The sequence below is a fragment of the Saccoglossus kowalevskii genome, chromosome 13 (assembly GCF_978046115.1).
Source record: "Saccoglossus kowalevskii chromosome 13, keSacKowa6.1, whole genome shotgun sequence".
Classification (NCBI taxonomy): Eukaryota; Metazoa; Hemichordata; class Enteropneusta; family Harrimaniidae; genus Saccoglossus; species Saccoglossus kowalevskii.
The window spans coordinates 22,050,644-22,071,058 of record NC_140653.1 but is presented as its reverse complement, the minus strand read 5'-3'; the positions used below and the strand labels follow the sequence as shown (position 1 = coordinate 22,071,058).

General features: G+C 38.3%; 2 protein-coding genes across 3 annotated transcripts in view; both read left to right on the top strand.

Annotated features, from left to right (window-relative positions):
* The first annotated feature begins 3,660 nt into the window (after window positions 1–3,660).
* LOC102802212 (dynein light chain Tctex-type protein 2B-like) lies at window positions 3,661–4,272 on the top strand. The gene has a single exon (XM_006813282.2). It carries the CDS (start codon window positions 3,661–3,663, stop codon window positions 4,270–4,272), a length of 612 nt encoding a protein of 203 aa, XP_006813345.1.
* Window positions 4,273–6,773: 2,501 nt separating this feature from the next.
* The window catches only part of LOC144346041 (uncharacterized), a 22,262-nt gene continuing 8,620 nt past the window's right edge, over window positions 6,774–20,415 (top strand). The window contains exon 1 of one of the 2 annotated variants that reach the window (XM_078007058.2): window positions 6,774–6,838. The gene's annotated coding sequence lies outside the window, so the exon portion shown is untranslated. Of the gene's footprint in view, window positions 6,839–18,491; window positions 18,633–20,415 lie in introns of those variants that run through there. The other variant, XM_078007057.2, reaches the window with a different exon arrangement.

Here is a 20,415-nt window from a genome sequence, read left to right as displayed (position 1 = left end):
ACCCATGAGCCTTTGCGTTATTAGTGTGTGTTGTTATCGTCTCTTGGGACTCAATTCCCGTGCGTGCGTAGGTGCCCCCCCCCCCCGATTTAATTTATTTTACATTTTACAATTAAGTTTACATTTTTGTGATTACTTTCCTTTTTAATTTGTAGAAAACAAAATATTGCCAGGATATTCCAACGATGTGTCTGATCACACTCATTACATCACTGTATATTTAATCAAGTTTACATATTCATTACGTATTATTCATATCGTATTTACAAACTGATTGCTTGGCCAACTAGTTTTTTTTTTTCACTGAGTGTTCGCCAGCCAGTCCATTTCGATACTGTTGCAGCTTAAAGCCGTAGAAAGGAGGGAATAACACGTTCTAGACTAAATAATTCTCTGACTTGTCTGACATGCATGACTCCATATAAAAACGATTATAGTCACGTGACATTGGGAAGATTACTATAATAATATTGTGAGACATTATACATGATAGGTACATAAAGGTCATTCGATAGAAGCTTTGTCATGTGTACTTTATTAGTAGTGATCTTCTAACCTTTCTTTGGTTGTTAATAACATAGCCTGTTTTCAAGAAATAGCGTCGCAGTGAGGTCCGGCTGGTTTCAAGATATGGTTGATATATTATTTTTGAATTATTAACGTAATATTGGTTGGTACTTTACCATCGGGAGTTCTATTTATTACGAACGTGCGAACCAGTGCGAGCTCTTTAATATTATGCAGATTGGGGTCACTTGGAAATATATATATTGTATATATGCTCTATGTTATATCACTTGTAATGTTTGCATATCGACATTACCGAAAAACGAATAAAAAGTAAATTGTGAGCCCCAAATAATTTTCACGTCAATTGTAATGTTTTTATGTACTTGAATTTAATTCCGCAACAATTACAGTTAATAGTTATAACGCCATTGCCTGGTGTATGCCTCTGGTTCGACAGTTATGTTGTCGTAAAATCAATAACATTTGATAAGAAAGTATGACCTTTTGAATTTAACCTCGTTTCGGACACTTGGTGGCGCTGTTAGCTTTCGCGAGTTATTCGTATCTTGAGTATATTTATCTCTCGGTCGAAATCATTTTTGTCAGTGAAGAAATTTGACGACTTTATAACGCTTAGAATGTTCTGACTTCTCAGTAAAGTGTCCCGTTTACTATAGATTATATTGAAATAACATCTCACGTAAAACACTGATTCAATTACCCCATGCGTTTTATTAGCCTATTAATTTAAAAAGAACGCAGTCTGTGGGGGACTTAATCTCACTTGGCAGATAACTCTTACACTGTAGAATTAGTTCACTACATATAGCGTTATTCACTCACGCCGAGCTAAGCAGAGTAAACACGAGATCGACCAATGACGCAGTGGTTGCCATGATCATGTGATTACCCGAGATGTCTATCAAAGGTCAAATCATTGCGAAATTTCCACTACTGAACAGAATTAGTCGAATGTATGTATAACATTCCCGTAATATATTTTTATAAAATCTACCTTAAACTTAAAAATGATCACGTGATAGGGTTTATATCCTATTCCGATGAATGCTTTATAGAATGTTATACAGGTACATCAAAAGAGAGTGTCCTTCATATATATTTCAGATGTTCAAGGAGCATCATTTACGAGTAACTTTGTACTATCGTTTTTCAACTTGAAATCAAAATAAAGTTCTTGTAGGTCTCCAAAATTCCCGACGTTTCGGTATAATTAGGTTTAAGTTATTTTCAAGTTACTGTAAAGGGGGTAATTATTCACTGGGTTTTAATTTAGCTTAGTATTTTGCTGACTGGAAAATGCGCTAAATTAAAACCCAGTGAATAAGTAAAATTTAGCATAGAACACATTATCTAAATGACGAAACCGTGAATTTAAAACCCACTGAATATGCCTAAAATGGTAAATCAGTGAAATTTAAACCCAGTGAAAATTAGTCATTTCAGAGTATTTTCTCTTACATTATATATACCCGGTCACGTGTGTTACATTTAATAATTTAGCGATTTGCTTATTGGCGCATACTCCATAACAGTGTACGAAAAAATGTGAAAAAATTGTTAAAATTCGGGTAAACAATGTTCGTTGTGTTGGCTACAATGATATAACTATATCCAAAGTGACATATTCAAAAACGTCTTTGTACAAGGAGTAATAATGTTCTCATGATTCAAGGACACGTGGTAAAATGAAGGGTGATCTTCTCAAAAATATGCTTTGTTCAACAAATATTACTCAAAATACATTAAGTTCAAGATTTGCATAATTGTCTTCCCCTTATTTGGTCATCATAAAACGAAAACGTAGTTTTTCTATCAATGACCTATGACGAGTGTGCATTTGGGAACTTAAAGAGATACGTCGGACAAGCAGATTTTGTCCTATTCGGTATTGTCAACTCACCACATTTATAAGTAACGTTGCGCACACATTCACATATAAAGTAGTACGTGTTCGGTTACGCGATTCGCGTAAAAGTCGAAAGAAGACAAATCTGTTCAATTTAGTGTAATATCTCCTGTCGGAGCGGTGCACGTGATCAGTGTCTAAACGAGTAACGGATAATTTTACCAAAAAAAGATCCGACTCAGCTACAATGTTATTGTCACTTTAAATGTATCAGTTCGCCATTCAAGAAAAGACACTAGAAAATACATGTATATTTGATTTAGGTGCCCAGCTATTTTTCACTAAAAATTCAAACGCAAATTCAAGGCTTACTCATTCTGATGTATTCAAATAAAAAAGTTTGGAATACAAGCTTACCATCCCTTGCAAAAATGCTGTTTTCAAAATAGAGAGAATTATATTGGGTGATACAACATCTAATTGTGGTGTGAAACCTATAATCTTATCTGATACGGTGACCGTGACAAAAATTTAAGTTTATGTTGAAAAAAAAAATTGTGTTAATATCAGTAATTATTGTACTTTAAGCTTACTGGGGGGGGGGGGTGTTGACTTACTCTAATTTCATATCGATTTGATTCGGATGAGTTGTTTTCAGTGTGTTTGTAGACGCATGATTTCACAAATCCGGCATTCGGCGCCAAAACAATCTAAGCGACGCGAACTTTGAAGACAATACTATAAATTATGTCGTACGTTCAGTCATGCTCGCATTTTACCCAAATCACGTCCGAAATAAAAATGTTATTAAATTAAAATGTCAAGTTCCATGTTGTTGTTGTTTTTTTTCTTTCTTCGTCTAAGCTAATCACATTGACATTGTGTTGTTGCGGGGAAAACTATTAGGCAAGGTCGGCTTGGTCAAAAGTCGTTGCCTTGCCGGTATTGTTGGAAACATGGTTAGAACATGACGGTTCAATGCGTGCTGTCATCGGGGGAGGGATTTCTACCGAGTAAAGGTTTCATCAATATAAACTATCTTTTTTAACATACCAAACAAAGAAACCTGAATGGTTCTTTTGTTTTCTGCGTTTCCCCGCCGGGCGAGTACGCGTAACAGCGTGTTTTCTATTCATGTAGTGTTTACTAGACGACGGGGTAGGAATCGCACTAAATACCGGTGCCTAGTAAAGACTAATCGGCGTACATTAAAAAGTCAGTCGCTGAGCGAAAAACCAAACAGTGACAATAAATCAACGTGCTGGCTGTACTTTTAAGAGAATATGTCATCTTCAATTGGTAAGGATGGTTCTGACGGTGGCCGTGATCGCTCATCTTCCCTGTCGACACTATCCGCAGCACTCATGTCAAGAAGGGCTTCAAACGTGTCAGCGGGATCTCAGGACCCCTCTCAGCCCGCTACAACAAGTACCGGTCGGCTTGCACTGAGAAGATTGTCCCGTCGCATGTCTTTTCTGTCTATGGTAGGAAAATCGTTACAAGAAAAAACGAGACCGGAACCGAAAATGATCATGAAGTTGGACAACACCTACAAGACGGAGCCCGATCCGAACAATAGGTTCAACCACTCGCGGGTGAAAACTATGCTACGTAATGTGTTGACTAGGGAGCTAGCAGATGAAGTGTACGATGCGAAGACGGCGTCCTTGATGGCCACCAGATTGTCTGACACCATAAAACACAAGGTGAAGTTGATGGACTTTCAACGTCACAAGGTGGTTGTTCACGTTATGATCACTTCGACCAGTGGACAGGGAATCAAAGTGTCAAGTCTTCAACTCTGGGATACAAAGACGGATAACTTCGCCAGTGAGTCATTCCAAAATTCCTCTCTGAGTGCGATTGCCATTGTTTATGCCGTGTACTATGAATAAATACGAAGAAAATTGTTTGGTTTCGTCAACGAACAGGACGTCCCAAATGAAAAACGCACTTCATGCGAACTTTGATCATGAACGTCACTTGGAAAGTATCATATATGTCGTGAGTACACTAACTCACACCTCGCCAATCTTTTCTGCTGGTATGTACCATGATGCATAAGCTGAACTCGAGATAGTATTAACGAAATTATACCAAAAAACAAAAACAATTTAAATAATTCGTTACCAAAGTTAAAATTGTGTAATCTCGTCGTTCAATCAGTGTTATTATTTTATTATGGAACGTGCTCTTACTTTTGAATCCGTGGAGCTGATATACAGAGTATTGCACGAGGGATAAGCATTCTTGGTAATGTATGTACAAGAAAGTTGTAATGGTATTTTTATAGCAACGTGTTGTATGTTGTGTAACTACTAACGCTAAATTCACAAACATAAACATCACATTTCCAGTTGTGTTTTATATTTGTCTTAGACATTCTTTTGTACGTGACATCCATTCTAACGCTATAATAGACATTGTCAATATTTTCGGTTGGCCGTGAAATACATTCTATTGTTCGTTACACCCTTATTATATAAAATAAAGAATACTACCAGTATGTTTTGTTTGTCTTTGTTTTGTTTCTATGTTTGTTCGACCTCGATTATAAATCAGCATGACAATAGAAATGCAATTAAACTTAGTCTAATTGGTATGTGCTCAGACTAGTTACTAGTCCGAGGTATGTGTTTGGATTAAAAACATCGAGCGATTCTCGCACCGATACAACGCCACCAGCGGTGATACCCGTCTAACATATGGGTGTGTGAGTACGCTACTTATTGTACGTTTACTCCATTTCAGATAATCTAGCATGGAACAATTGTTTATGTTTATTTTCTGTAAACGTTTATTTGTTCATGCCAGTATCCACGCTCATTTGTCTTTTAATATATACATGCTATGACGTTTAGCTTCGTAAATATCATTATGTTCACCGCCGCAGTGGAATGATATGTACAATTACAGCATCACCGTACCACTGGGGATCTTTTGGAAAACACCGTAAGGTAGAATAACAACCATTTGTATCGAGGCATTAATTAACAAGATGTGACACGACTTCTAAGTTGACGCCCTCTGTGTCAAGATGCTGTAAATTGCTCTAGCTTCAACACACTATGGTAGCTATCAAATTTTTAATCTAGCATAATAAGTATAAATTATTTATATAGAGATTTTTTACCTTTTTCATTTCATAATTTTTTTTATTAGTTAACATGTAATCAGAATAATCTATGTTTGGTTTTAGATTCAGTAAAAAGGACGCCTTACCTTGACGATAAGTGTATACTAGCTGTATGTAAACAGCAAAAGGCGGCATGTCGTGCATAATTGTGTTGCGTCATATCACAAGCCTTAGAAATAATTAGCACGAGTCAGGTGTTTACTTTTTGTTTGTCTAATATTGTCCATGTCTGCGTGTAATTAAAGCTGAGTTCAGGAAACTCACTGTAGTGCCATGTGCTCGGTCCTGACCTGGACTGACAATCAGGGCCAAACCAAGAACTTCATTATAATTATTGCTAGTGCGATTTAAAACTCGCAAATAGGCAGGTGTCAATTGTCCTGCCAGGTGCCGTCAATTTAAGTCAGATGCTGTTGGATGTTTCGATAGTACTCTCACACACTGGACGGCATTGATATTGCGACAGAGGAACTCGATTCGGCGACGTTTAATCGACTAACCCAATTCGGGTTCGTTTTGAGAGCTCACGAACTGTTTAGAAGAACTGTTATGGAGTGTATTAAGTGGGTTGAAACCTAACCTGACAGGCCCTCGATCGTCGGTATTATTCACGTTCGTAAAGCAGAAGTGCACATGTTTAACGTAATAATTACGTTGTAAATTACACACTTTGGAGTGGCGGTGCACACGGCAACCAATGTGAACGTAACAATTTCGAGGACTTGCAGCTCATACATCGAGGTACAGTTCGAGTGTGTCTGTCAAATTTTCGGTTGATGGATACGCGTTGCTATAGCAATTATCTAGAATTATTGAAAGGCGATGATGTCCGTGTAGCCTAAATCTCGAAGGTTGTTAGGTAGCATTTATAGTGTCAACTGATTGCGACTGCGGTAGCTGCTGTCATGTTCTAAAGCGAGTCGCTCTTTGTGGTTATGTCGACCCTGCTTCTGAAATATTTGAAAAATTAGCCTCGAGATTTGTCAGGTATCCATGACGACCGATGGCAACATTGAGTAATCAGCTCAGGTCAATATTGAAGACACGTGAAATACACAACTTGAACACTTCCAGTTTGAGGACAGAAGCGTGGACATCATCGGACAGTCCGACTTAGATGGTTAAAATGTGCCTTAAAGTGTACGATCTACACGATTCTGCCTCGATAACACAACCGTCTCTGTGCTTTTAAATGGAAGAAGTGTGTTTAGTATTATAAAGTCCTATCAAGACGGATTCTCCCGTCCTGCCTGACCCGGGCTCCAGAGTACTTCTGAATCAGCTGAGTACGTCGGCGGCGGTGACAAATATTGCCGGTCTTACAAGTGAGTACTGTTCATAGCTGTTTATTAGCATTTGCGAGTGGAATGGAAATAAAGAGCCGCGAAATAGCAAGGACCACTAATGCCAAATATATACATATATATATGAGACCGTGCTCTTTGTTGACGCTGGCAATCTCATTTCGCTCCTCCCGTCACTGAAATGTGCAAGCCACATTCTATTCTCCTAACCATGGATGTATAATCTGTTTATACCTCCATGTCCTAACTAAGTCTTGAAACATCTATATAAACAACTTTTTTTTTTTAACGTTTATAATAGTGTAAAGTTATACAATTTTTGAGCACAGTATTTTAAGGACAATTTGCATGCTGGACACACTGATAAAATATGATTTCATTATAATTAAAGCGCGGTAGTCGTCGCGCTGCGCATGTTCGACATTTGTGTTGATAAACATTGATTTTCCCACAATCCAATGCGCTCTTCAAATGGAAATCACAAGTATGAGGTTTGACCTGGGCGCGACTTGCACTGATTACCGCCGGTGACTCTTTCGATACCTTCCAATCACATGAAAATTACGTAATTAAAGCTTGGAAACGTGTCAGTCCGTACTCGTTGATCTGCGCAACAGTCAAAGTCGCCGTCTTTGTTTATATGAGACCCATATATCTCGCACATGCGCAGCGCGACGACTACCGCGCTTTAACATAATTCTAAAGCCCCCCAAAAACTTCCAAGTCTGCCTAGATATATGTTCAGCCTAAATCACCAAGCAAAAATAGAAATATGATAAGATACCTTCGCCATGGGATGCAGTCTTGAAAAAAGAAGAGTTTTCTCATGGAAAATAAAGTAGATTCCCAGATTTAATTCCTTTTTTTACTCATTTATTCCAAGTTCTCAATAACAACATTACTCCAGTATTTTTATACCAGGTAAGAGTACAACATACTGTCATGTAGATAAATTCTGGATTAATTTAATTAAATCCGCGGCTACAAACCCACAGTCGCTGCTAATATTTGAAGTGAAGCAAGCAAATAACAAAGAATACAGAAAAAGGTAAATACTATGTTAAAAATAAAGTAAACATGAAGTATGTCACGTGACTCGAACCGACGTTCACGCACGACACCAAATCTCCTAGCTACACGTCACGATGACGTGTTATTGTAGTTCCTTGTGTCCAGAATGTAACTAAACAAACATATCACAACTTCAAAATGTTCAGGTATACCTGGTGCGAGTACCAAACGTCTGTGTTTACGCGCGAGCGAGGGCGAGGTCACAGCTTCCGGTCACAGAATACATGGATGGGTCAGCTATAAAGGAAACGTAGATTTTCCCTGGGTATATCCGAGGCGATGATATCCAAACTTAATACAAGGTGTCTTTATTGATTAACATGATCAAGATACCATGCACTTGAATATTGATTGGTGCCAATAAACTCGGATAATTTAATAAGTGCGTTTTTTGAAGGTCAATTCCCGGCGTTTTCACGTACTTTGATGATATACTTAGGAGTTAGTTATGACATTATGAGCGTTTTGAATACCAATGTATGTGTTGTCATCGAGATATTATATTCCTTTTTTATCTAGTACAAAGTTATAATTAAAACGATCGAGCGTATAAATATTATCAACCCCATTAAACTACTAAATCAATCGTGAATTATTTTATATTAATAACAACTTGATTGTTTGATAATGCATGATTCATAGACGTGTTCACGCTACGCTAAGTATGGGCTAAGATTTAAGCTAATTTCTTAAGTTTATATTACGGCTAGAACCAATTGCGTTCACACGGGGGAGGGAACAACAGTTAGCTCTGGTTAAGGAATACCCAAATTTACAAATCTTCGTCAGGCCTTTTAACTATAATTACCAGGTAGTTACATGTTAGTTGTAAAGTTCAGTCCATTTTTTCCTGTGAATGGTGCTCCTGGATGCACTCGCGTTGACTGTCATATCGGTAATGGCATATCGAAATGAATAGTCATGAATATAGTAAATCTTCCAAACGGACAATACAATCGTGTTTTGGGCGCTTAGACCTAGCATAGCGTTCGCGCATACGTCGTTAGCCCGTACTAAGGGTGTAGACCGGGTCAGTTTCAGCTCGTACTTACTGTTTCCGAGCCTTATAAGCCCATGCAAAGCGTTCGTGCATGTTTTCTTACAATAGCTAACGTTTTTGACCTCTCGGCCCGTGCTAGGGGACTGTGTGCACGCATGGCAGCTAGCAGAGTGATTGAGTGATTTAATATCGCTCTCAAAGCGGAATGTAGTATAACGCGGTGAGTCACAGGTCGTGAGATTAGATCTTGTATCTGTCTGGTACAAACTTCTCAAAAGTGTTCATATAGTGCTGCAATGCTATGGACATTATTGAAAATTCAGAATACGGAATAGGTGAATGGGTGGCGGCAAGTTCTAATCCAGAAGAAGTCCCACCTTGACACTTGCTCATCCGGCGTCCGGGATATGTACGTATAAGTGGCGTCCAGAATCCGTCCGACCGCAACAATACTATTGGGTGAATATTAGTCAACACCTTTGAAAGTTCATCGTTAACTAGTGCTAGTTTGACACTTGGCCAATGTTGACTTCGCCTCAATATAGGCCACTGGTGTGCTCACAGAAAGTAGGTTTATGTTTATGTTCTAGGGTACTCGCTAAAAAGGGTCACCCCGGAGTGGCCTATAAACCAACCGGTCGACGACACTCCAAATCACGGTGGTAGAACTACCGCAATGGAGCACCCTAAACGGAGGTGCTTTCAGGCTTGTATTATTATTTTTCTAAATATATAAAATAAGGATGTAAAATGGTCGCAGACAAAAGACAAAATTATTACAGTGTTATCTTCGACCGACCGTAACCAATATCGAGATGGATTTGAATCAACCTAAACAGTTGCCAGGCAACGGCCTAAAACAAACATCATTTGACACGATGGTTGAAATTTAATGTGTATAGTAAATTTACTTTGTGGCTATTAATTTCATTATTTTTTTTAATTAAGAAATTATACGTGAATTTTCGTACAAATGCCCGGAAGTCTTTGTTGAGTTTATGTCTATGTTGGCGATCCGTGCCAAGCACTCGAACTTCCCGACTGCAAAGCATTATTTTTTGAGAAAGTTTGGCATAAATCACTATCTTTAGAACAATTCAATAGAATAAAATGTTAAAGAATAATTTAGGACAATAAAAACTACTCCGTCATTCAAAATGTATGATTTGTTCAGCCTATGTCACTAGCCTACAATATGAGGTATGGTATTATATGTCTACAAAAGATCATATGGTAATAGCGTCATAGCTTTGACAAAATGGCAGCTACCAACTAATACACAACAATCATTTCCCCGAAAATTAGGCTGATGACTCTCAACTTTTTTTAAGTCGTTATATCTTTTTATTGCACGAGACTGCAATCAATTGCAAAATTAATAAATTCTTATTAATTATTAAAATTAATAAGGTCACGGTGGCTTTTGGTTATTGTAGCCCGATAATTTTTCTTAATGTTATTTATGTCGCGTGTAATGTTGAACCATTATTTTTGGGAGGGGATTTAGTCTAGTCTCAGCAATCAATATCACAGGAAATAGATAATTGTGCATAAAAAGGGAGACTTTAACAATCCGTGGAAATATGAATTGCTCACTGACTTAATCAGGGTCAAAGGTTGCCTCGGCCTTCCCGCATTGTTCTTATGACAATAGTCGATACAGGGGGAAAAATAAACTAATGATTGATACATTTTTAAACATCGTCATTTTTTGAGGTATTGGTAACTGTGTCCAAGTGAGGGAATCCAACTCAGTTGTCAAAATACTAAACATTGTAGAAACTGCTCATCCATGATTGAACTCAAGACCGAGGTCAAGTATCGGGGCAATCAATTCTGTGACTCTGTATGTTTCTCGGTGATCGCCCACACTAAGTGACAACTGGCATGACCATAGTTATACACACAAACCAACACGAACTGTTACTATATTCCGATATGATCCCTATGTACATAGTGCACCTCATGCGTGAAGCTGTCACCATGACAACATCAGAACGCTGTTCTGTTGTCGCGCTTTGCTCACGTTATTGAAATCACCTGTGTTGATGACACCAGCCGATAACTAGGTCGCTAATAGTATATTGGTCGGCGTAACTTCTGTCAGTGCGCCTCTTGGAAGACTGGAACCAAGCCTAAAGAAAAGTCCAAATGATGAATGCTCTAACATTATTCGACTGTATGATATTTGGTTTAGTGCGTCTGTCAGACCTTGTGTGTTGAAAACAATTAACATAATTTAATGTTGAGCAAACAACGACAGGGTTTATGTTCAATGATGAAAATACACTCATTCCGTAAATCGTGCATGATCCAGCATCATGAAATGGTGTTATACGGACGGATTTTGACATCAACAGCATTTTATTTCCGTGAAACATATGAACCTAAGTTTGCGATCGTCCACGTCGCCTCCAATAGTCACTGATAAATAGAGAATGCGAGTTGTCTTTGTGTGGTATTTGAGTCGGGGGAAGCTGCCTGCTTCAGCGTGACTTTTTGTTGTCGGTAAAATACCTAAATTTAGCTTCAGCGAGTGTTTCAAGTTGTCCACTACTTGACTGTAAAAGCACAAGGAGTTGGACAAACTTGTGTATTTTAATAAATTACTAAATAATAAAATGTCGTATAACTATTCTTTTATCCCCCTTCCTGGTATCGATTTCAAGTAATCACTGATCTTTGCTTATACCACTCTTTCCTTCATCACAACTTTGTTACGCGCTAATGTTATATGCACATTTTAACGCGCGTTATAATAGGGTGTGTCTACATCGCGCGTTAAAATTTGCATATAACATTAGCGCGTAACAAAGTTGTGATAAAGGAAAGAGTGGTATAAACAAAGGGGGGTAAAAGACCAGGAGGGGTGGTAAAAGAAAAGTTTGTCCAACTCCCTGTGGTAAAAGCAAAAAACGTCTACATTAAAGCGAGAGGGTCGTCACCTGCGCACGCACGGGAATTGAGTTCCAAGCGTCGATAACAACACATGCTAAAAACGCGAACGCTCATGGGTAGACAAACAGAATAGATAATTGTGCTCATTATAGACTATTACAGCGAGCATATTATCCTGCAAACGTTGAAAATAGTACTATCTAACAATATGCATTTGATTGACACTTTGAAAGTATGGGGTGTCGCAATAACATTATTTCTAAATCTATTGAAACAAATATTGGCTTGTTTCGGACTTCATTGCCACTTCTATTGACCCCACCCAATTTTCTAATGGCCTACCCCTAACTACGAATGATCTACGCGGTGTGTGTGTTTACGTATCACTGTTTACACTGTGCTCATTCTCTATTTTCGAGTCATTGCCCGTAGCCACGGTACATGTTGTGACGTGACGTCGGATTACTCACTGGACGTTCAGGTGAGAGGGAAATGAATCAGTCGTGACAGTATCGACAAAGAAAAGCTACTAAGTATATGTTGACAGATGTTAAATCACCAAATCAACCGAGGTATGAAAATTACGTGAAACCTGAGTCCTCTAGTTCAAAGAGGAGTTGCTCTAACATGCGACAGAAATGAGACACAAGTAGCAACGTACCCGTAAGCCCACTCAGATAATAATTTTTCACGCACTTATACAAGTACCTAAAAGTATGCACGAAGACAGTACAGCGGGAATATCGACCGACGCGCAGCGGAGTTCGATGCGACGGCGTACTGTCTGAGTGCGTACTTTGAGGTATCCTCGTAATAATCTTATTATTATACATCTTTTCCTTCCAAGGATACATCATGGGAATGCCGAAATCCAAAAAGTTTAGAACAGAATCAGTGAACTTCTTTGTGTGGAGTCAAACCCTGGTGACAGCCATGTTTGTTTTTATTATTAGAGGACGCTTACACGCGTAATCATTCCGTATTTGGAATTCGCATTTCCCTATATGGTAGGAAGAAAAAATGCCGCAAAATTACGGCACGCTGTAACTGATGGCATTACGGTGACAGATGTATAATAATATAATACAAGACCCCTGGCCTGACCACCACAAGCCTGTGTATCTGTATATTTCATAATATATTGTTTAGAGATTTTCCCGACGATCGTAATGTATAAACAAAAAAACAATATTTCCAATTGCAGTTGAGTGATGTGTTGTTATTTAATATGGTTGATGGACGTCGTTAACCGCATGGTTATCTGTAATTTGTTATTTGTCATCTTTGAGGTTTTAAAAGTAATACCGACCTGCTAACAGTCTAAGTGTAAATAACACGAATCGGCTCGTACACTCGACGTCAGTCAGTAAGTTAGCTTTACACTAAATCAATCGTCGCCACCTCGATACACAAGAGTAAGTTTAAAACTTAATTATACACAGACCTAATTCCAAAAATCGTTCCGAAGTAAAGCGCCACCGTGTGACGTATACAGCGCGTGTAAAATACATTGTTTGTTTACACGACATTCCAACGCGCACTGAGCTTTACGCTTTTCTGTGTCACGTGGCATTTTTGTATGCAAACGTCAGGGGGGGGGGGAGTTGCATGACACGATTGGTTGAAATAATCGTCTCATTTGCATAAATTAATATTCATGAGCAATGAAAAACTCTTTTTTTCAGTAATATTGTGCCAAAATGCTTTCCGATAGCATACATGTTAGTTCTAAATTGACTGATTCTATCGTTACGAGCTGAAAAAAATTATCGGAAAAATGATGTAAAGGTATTTTTTGAGACACGTTTTCGATCGGACTCCAGCTAACTGTTGAAAGTAAGCTCAGGTTTTCTCTTTACCATAATCATAGCAAGTTACGAAATTAATGGAGAATGCAGAGGCACGTTTATATTTCACTCTAGTACTATTGCTCAAAATTGCTCAAAATGTTTTCGGTGACTTTTATCAGTGACAAGTTACCTAATTAGTATGCATTTCGAGAAACCACAGTGTGTGTGCATGCGCAGTTTGAAATGGAACACTTTTGAACGCAATAAAATCACGCGTAGAACTCGGGCTCCAGCAAGAAATTGTGGCGTCAAACTGGTTGTCGGTTGAATTGTTTTGCAAAAGACATAATTTTGGAGCCTGTATTTGTCTATGAAATGTTTCTAAGTTTTGTTGAGGATTATGCTGTAAAGAAATTGCTGAAATTATTTCATCTGTTCGTAAACGGGACGCTGTTGCTTTGACGGTGGGCTACGGACGACTGACATCGAAACGTTCCATTCAGATCGGATGGCGCCCTCTCGTGCCAATCCCCCCTGGTTTACGTCATGATTATCCGCCATTTTGTCGTCCTTGTTCGTAGTTAGTTGTTTTAAAATAACTAAGATAATATTTCAAGTATTTATTTGATATAACACGATGTGTTTCTAAGTAATCGTTCGGCTTAAAATACCGTGAGCTCCTGGAAACGTACATTCGAATCGGAGAAATGCGGGTAAACATGAACTGTTGACAGTTCGCGTTAGACACGAACTTCTAACGAGTTTGCAGCGTTACTGACGTAATCGAACAACATATCATGCACCAATCTCCTTCCCACAGGCCATTGCGCTTTACGCAATAACGCGTATCGAACTGTGCGGAGTTCGATCACGCACGCCTGAATCGTTCAAGCGCGGTGTTCGGTGTTCGTGTTCGAATTTTATGTAAATAAACAATGTATTTTACACGCGTTGCATACGTCGCTATGAGTCCCATATCGAACAGAACGCGGCACGACGACTGCCGCCCCTTCAAATCGTCTATTCGGAGCGGTTTGAAGTCATAGGCCTTCCGACGAGCCACTTATCGTATAAATCTTCCCCGCAGGGTTCCATTTTTTACTACCAGTGCGTCTTCTCAAAGCTGTCACGACATTAAATTATACAATAAACAAACAATTGATTATGAGAATGCCACAGCCCACTCTGTGTTTGTACATACATGACAAATGCAATGTCATCATTTGTATGTTCCTTTGTGATCAAGTGCATGTACCAATTCTATATGGAATTGATGACTTGGACTCCCAGGCAATTGTAAGTCTCCAATGTTTATGTACTACAATGTAATTGGACTGCCTGAATTCAAGATATTTTCCAGAAAACAAGACACGGAAATCCTTTTATTAGATCTCAGACTAGTAATACAATGTATTACTAGTCTGGGATTAGATGAAATCAGATTTTAATGTTTCTCTCCCAACTATATATGTACACAATACGCTGTTTCCTCTAGTTTTAGTGTGTCATGTGCGCCATTTTACTACAGTAACATTACCTCGCAAACAAAGTCCCCGATAAAATTGTTCGTATTTATGTTTCTACAGAAGTCAGACATTAATAAATAGATCGGTTGTCACAAACAATTTATTTTACGAATACAATTTTAGGTAAAACAACTGCCGAAAAACGATCGTGCGTAGTGTAGTGATTGGCCCCAAAATTGACGGCTGCCTGCGGCAGACGTGAATCGCAAAGGCGTGAATCGCAAAGGCCTGTGTGAAGGAGATTGGTTACCTAGGTCCTACTTTTCATTCGCAAGGGACGCCGAGAAACGTGTCCCGCTCCGTGCGTTTCAAACAAATACCACTTTGAGGGCAGCATACAGAAACTGGAATGCTTGATAACCAATCCAGGTGTGATAAAGTCTGAAAAACGAATCTACATTTATCAAAGTACTGCTTTACTCACCATACAATAATTATATGAAAATTGGATTATTTTCAAGTATCATTCCCTATTTATGTGCCAATCACTCGAACCCAAGCCGGGATGTTACGAGAATGAAATCGAAAATATATACCGGGATCATACTCTTGCATGGAAAGAACTTAAACACCCCATTTTAATCACGTGCACACTTACACCCCGGCGTGATGATATTCGTGTTCATGTTATTTTAGCCACCGACAGCAGAGATTGTGTTGTGTACTACCTGTGCTACCCCCTTAGGTCCGGGTTTGCAAAAAATAAGTGCATTAGTCTCGCTCATCACTCGTGTAATAACATTCCCTCTCGACATACCCATGACAGGGTGTACTACAGTATATCGTTGTTACTCATGAATGGTTGTATATTGTGCTGATTTCACTTTGACAAGACCTGCTTTGTGTAATACCTGTACTTTTGTTTGACCCCATGACCTGTGTAATAATCACACCTTTCTTGGGGGTGACTCGTGCCACAGTCCACCTATAGAGAGACACGTCTCGCGCTTTGTTGTTACGACACCATGCGTTCAGTAAAAATATTTAAGGTTTCTAGTGGTAATCTCAGTGGAGCTTTCAACAGAACACCGGAATTCATCTTCTAGAGAGAGAATGTCCCAATTATCTTTTTATGATGGGACTTGAGACTTTGGATGAACCCTACATATTTGTTCACATTTACTGTTTTAAGTTTCTTCGGTCTGTGGCAAAGCTAAGCAAAAAATAAAATGAATGTAATTACAAAGGCCGGCAAACATACTGTTCAATCGATAACACGTTACAGCATATCGGTTTCATGTTAAATATTTACATAAAATTCATTCTCAGCAAACGTGGACTTCTGACGCCGTTGGTGGCGTATCTTGGTAAATAAGGAAATACGGGTGTACAATTTCTGAGCAGGTGTGTAAATGTGTATTCAGATAATTTTATTTTATTTTAGCATGTGAACAATGTAGGCTATCCTCGGGGGCGGACATCCGGGCATTTTCTACCGCCTGGCAACCCTCGCGGTGAAAACAAAGACTAAAAACTCGCAGAAAACGGTACTTTGCGATAGTTGATGAGAGTCCCCTGAACAGTGTAACAAGATTAGCCCTACGTGTGTAACATGTATGAATTTGGTTGTTCAGGATTACTTCAAAGTTGAGTTTGTGTTGTTTTCTCGAGTTTTCACCGGCTCCACCGACGTTCCACAGCAGCGCGCACAAAGCCCATAGAAATACGTGGTACAGTGGTGCGCGTCTTAGCAACGTAGAACGTCTGTGACGTAGCTCCGCCCCCGAGGATACTGATGTCAGCAAGTGCATTCAGTGTGGAGTCTGAAATTTAGCTAAATCTTATTGGGTAAAAATGTTAAGTTACGTAACTCACTTCTTAACAGCTCAGCAGTGGCCTAACTACATTTGTTTATATTTGCATCAGCATCTGAATGTGTAATAAAAAAAATCACTCACTGATCAGCACTGAGCTGGTAATCTGGACACATCCATTCTCACAAGAACAAAATGGCTCCACGCCAAACTTAGAGACAGCAGATCGCATCCTTGTGCTGAAGCACAAAAGAAATACATTGTCATAGACTCCAGAAAGGCTTTTGACTCCATTTAGCAGTATGGTATGTTGTACAAATTACGTGGGCATAGTAATATCTCTGGAATTTTCTATACAATTATTGAAATCTTATTTCAACTGGTTTCGTAAAATTGACATCTGGGTTAACCAATAATTAATAGACCTGTTCAACCTGTACATAAATGACCAACTCTACTAACCAATCAATTTTCTCATATATTATATGACATTCTGCTCTTACCACAGTTAAAACAGTGAAAAACTTTTGTAAATAATGGAAGCTAGATATAAATATTGCAAAAACAAAGACCATTAAATACATCAGAAAAAAACAATATACAAAACTGGACAACATTTAAATATGAACCAATCCTGGAAGTGTATTAACCAAAATGGATGTGACAACATTTGGAGACTAGCTTTAGAAAAGCCCAGAAACATTGTGTGACGATAATAAAGGCACACAACACAAATAGACTACGTACTTACAGATTATTAAAACAAATTATCTTAGAAAACTATCTAGAGTTGAAAAATTCTTATCAATAGATTTTCAATGACTAAACTTAGAATAAGTGCCCATGTTCTAAGCAAAATGAAACCGGTAGGCGAAAACGATGTAAACGATATCAAGTTGAGAGAAAGAAACTAACTTTCTGAAGAAAAAAAACAATGCAACGCCGAGAAAAAATGGTATCAATACAATTGATAGACAGGTTTATTGCGCACTATATGGCCAAGAGGTCACTGCATGCATGCGCAAAACGCGCGACGGTTTATTGATTTCACGATTATCGACATTCAAGTCGCAAAAACAATTGGAATTGAACATTCATTACGTCACTAGTATATTCAAGATTAGATTAATCACCAATCTTCCTTGCGACAGAATAAAAATAGATGTTATGACAACTTGAACATATAAGAAACCACATGGCGCAATTGAAGAGAAACGAACTTCCAGTCAGTTCGCTAAGCATAACTTAGCCACGTCACTACCTGTTTTCGGCAGTAGTGCGTTACAAAGCTCTCGTAAGCTCACATTCTATTTGTGTGTACAGGTCAGAGAGTTCATGTTTCGTACAACACAAAACCAGTGTAGTCTTTGCAAAATACCATAAATCGTAAAAGTTACTTCTGTAAGGCGTTTCACCTGTAATGCTTTAATAGAGTGAATTCTCGCTCATGTTGACCGTGTCGACACCCGTCTGGAAATGTTCAACCTGCGTACACTCATTTGTTGTTTGTTGTTTTCCGTGACAACGATTCCTGTGCACATCATTCAACGTCTGCCACTTTAATTGGATGTCAGCCAATGACGTGTAAGGCCCCCAACTATGTTGAGCTGCGAGTCAATCTGTGCCACTCCCCGTCAAATTACACGAAACGAGACAATGTGGATTTCCGGTGGCTTTTAAACCGTTCACTAGATAACCAGCGATATATATCTTTCCGTTTTTATTCGCCGTTTTCGCATTATTTTATTGTATGGTTTAGATTTTAGCACGGTCATGGTAAGTAATACTTAACGATTTATAAATAAGTATTTTAACATTTCTAGAAAATGCGGAACTCGCGCGTTACTCAGATGAATTGTTGGAGGTTCACGTGTTACTGCGTCAGTCAGTGGATGATTGTATTAAAATCAGACACACCGCTGGTTTTATTATGTGATGTCTAGTGCTATAGTCACCGGTTAGTCAACATAACTATAAAAACAAAATATGAAAATATAACCGTCATCAAATGGTCATTACATTGCTTCTCTCCTTGATATGGAAGTGAGTCAAATAACCAACTTTGATAAATTACACATTCTATTTGGAGCGGGTCTAATGCTTTGTCTTGAGTAGACCAACGCGGCAAAACAATCTTTCTTTAGTTTTAGTACAGAGTACAGTGAAACAAAGGTGAAATTGTACGGTAATTACGTACATTCTCCCATGGAGGTAAAAATGGATAATTTACCTCCATGATTCTCCCAAGCCAGTCCTAATTATGTATTTGCCATATTTGTGACAGGAGTAACGTAAATGGGTAACTTGGTCAGAGCGTCTCAATGATTATCTATGTAAGCCCCGGCGCTTAGATATGAGATTTTCAACGCGTGGGCAATTTAAATACAGACGATTCTTACAGTCTTTTTACCTTTCCTGTTGCTTCAATTTAATACAGCGTACAAAAACGGTGGTAAATACATAAATCACAGAAACCTACACCATAAGTCACATCTCATTATTTTAGACTAACTCTACCACGTGTACGGAGTGTTAATTACACTATTAATAAGACAAATTAACGTAGACGCCTTCTTGTAAGGGCAAATACCCAGAATGTAGTCATTTTCCAATAAATTGTACATTCAAGCATTATAAGGATAGCTTCGAGAAAATGGATGTTGTATTTTAGTGTATAGTTGCTATTTTGGCAGTATTATAACGCTTTTACCATAATTTTCTATGGCAGAGATATCATGCCATATTATGTCAATTGTATATCATTATATCCATGTTAGTTTTTCTCCATATTCTTGTGGCTGTGGATGACTTTGAACATGTCTCAAATTCGCCCATGGAGATTGTTCAAAATGTTAGCGCGCAGCACAATAAAAGTTTCTTTTTCACGTTCTCAGTGTTTGTGATTGCAAACTAAAATAATGTGTTTTACCTCACCTAGTAAACAATAAATAATTGTCCGACGAATAACGACTGTAATTTTGAAATCCCGTCATGAGGCGGATGTATATCGGGTGGGGTACAAATAAACAAGTACACATCAAAATAAACAAGCAAAACTGAACATAGTGACGTTTTCCGGCGTCTCCAAATTTCATCAGACTGTCAGGAAAACTATTTTAGTTTCAGTATTGTTTTCTCGGCAACTTCACGGGGACTGCGTCAGGTTTCAGTGGCTTGAGTTGTTTCAGGATCGTCTGATTTCCTTGGTAATCATCTTGTGTAGAAATTTTTTTTTTCACTATTTAAATAAGTGTACACAGCTACTGCTATGTGACCAACAATATTGTCAGGATTGACCTTTCTTTTAAATCATATTTGTCCAACTCAATTTTGGGGTTTAATTACATTTGTTTAAATTTGCCTTTGGTAGTAGTGTATATGTTTATTGTATTCCACAACAGTAAATGACGACCATATACGTCAGTTTTATTGGTTAGTATTCACTTGCATCGTCTATTTTCGTAAAGTGCGCCTCCACACGATTGCTTGCATGATTTTATGGATTTTATTTTTGACAATGAATAGTTCACACAATCTTATAAATAATTAAGCATGACGT

What these genes read in the sequence shown, in the direction of transcription:
- LOC102802212 (XM_006813282.2), top strand. Translation starts at nt 3,661, where the DNA reads ATGTCATCTTCAATTGGTAAGGATGGTTCTGACGGTGGCCGTGATCGC.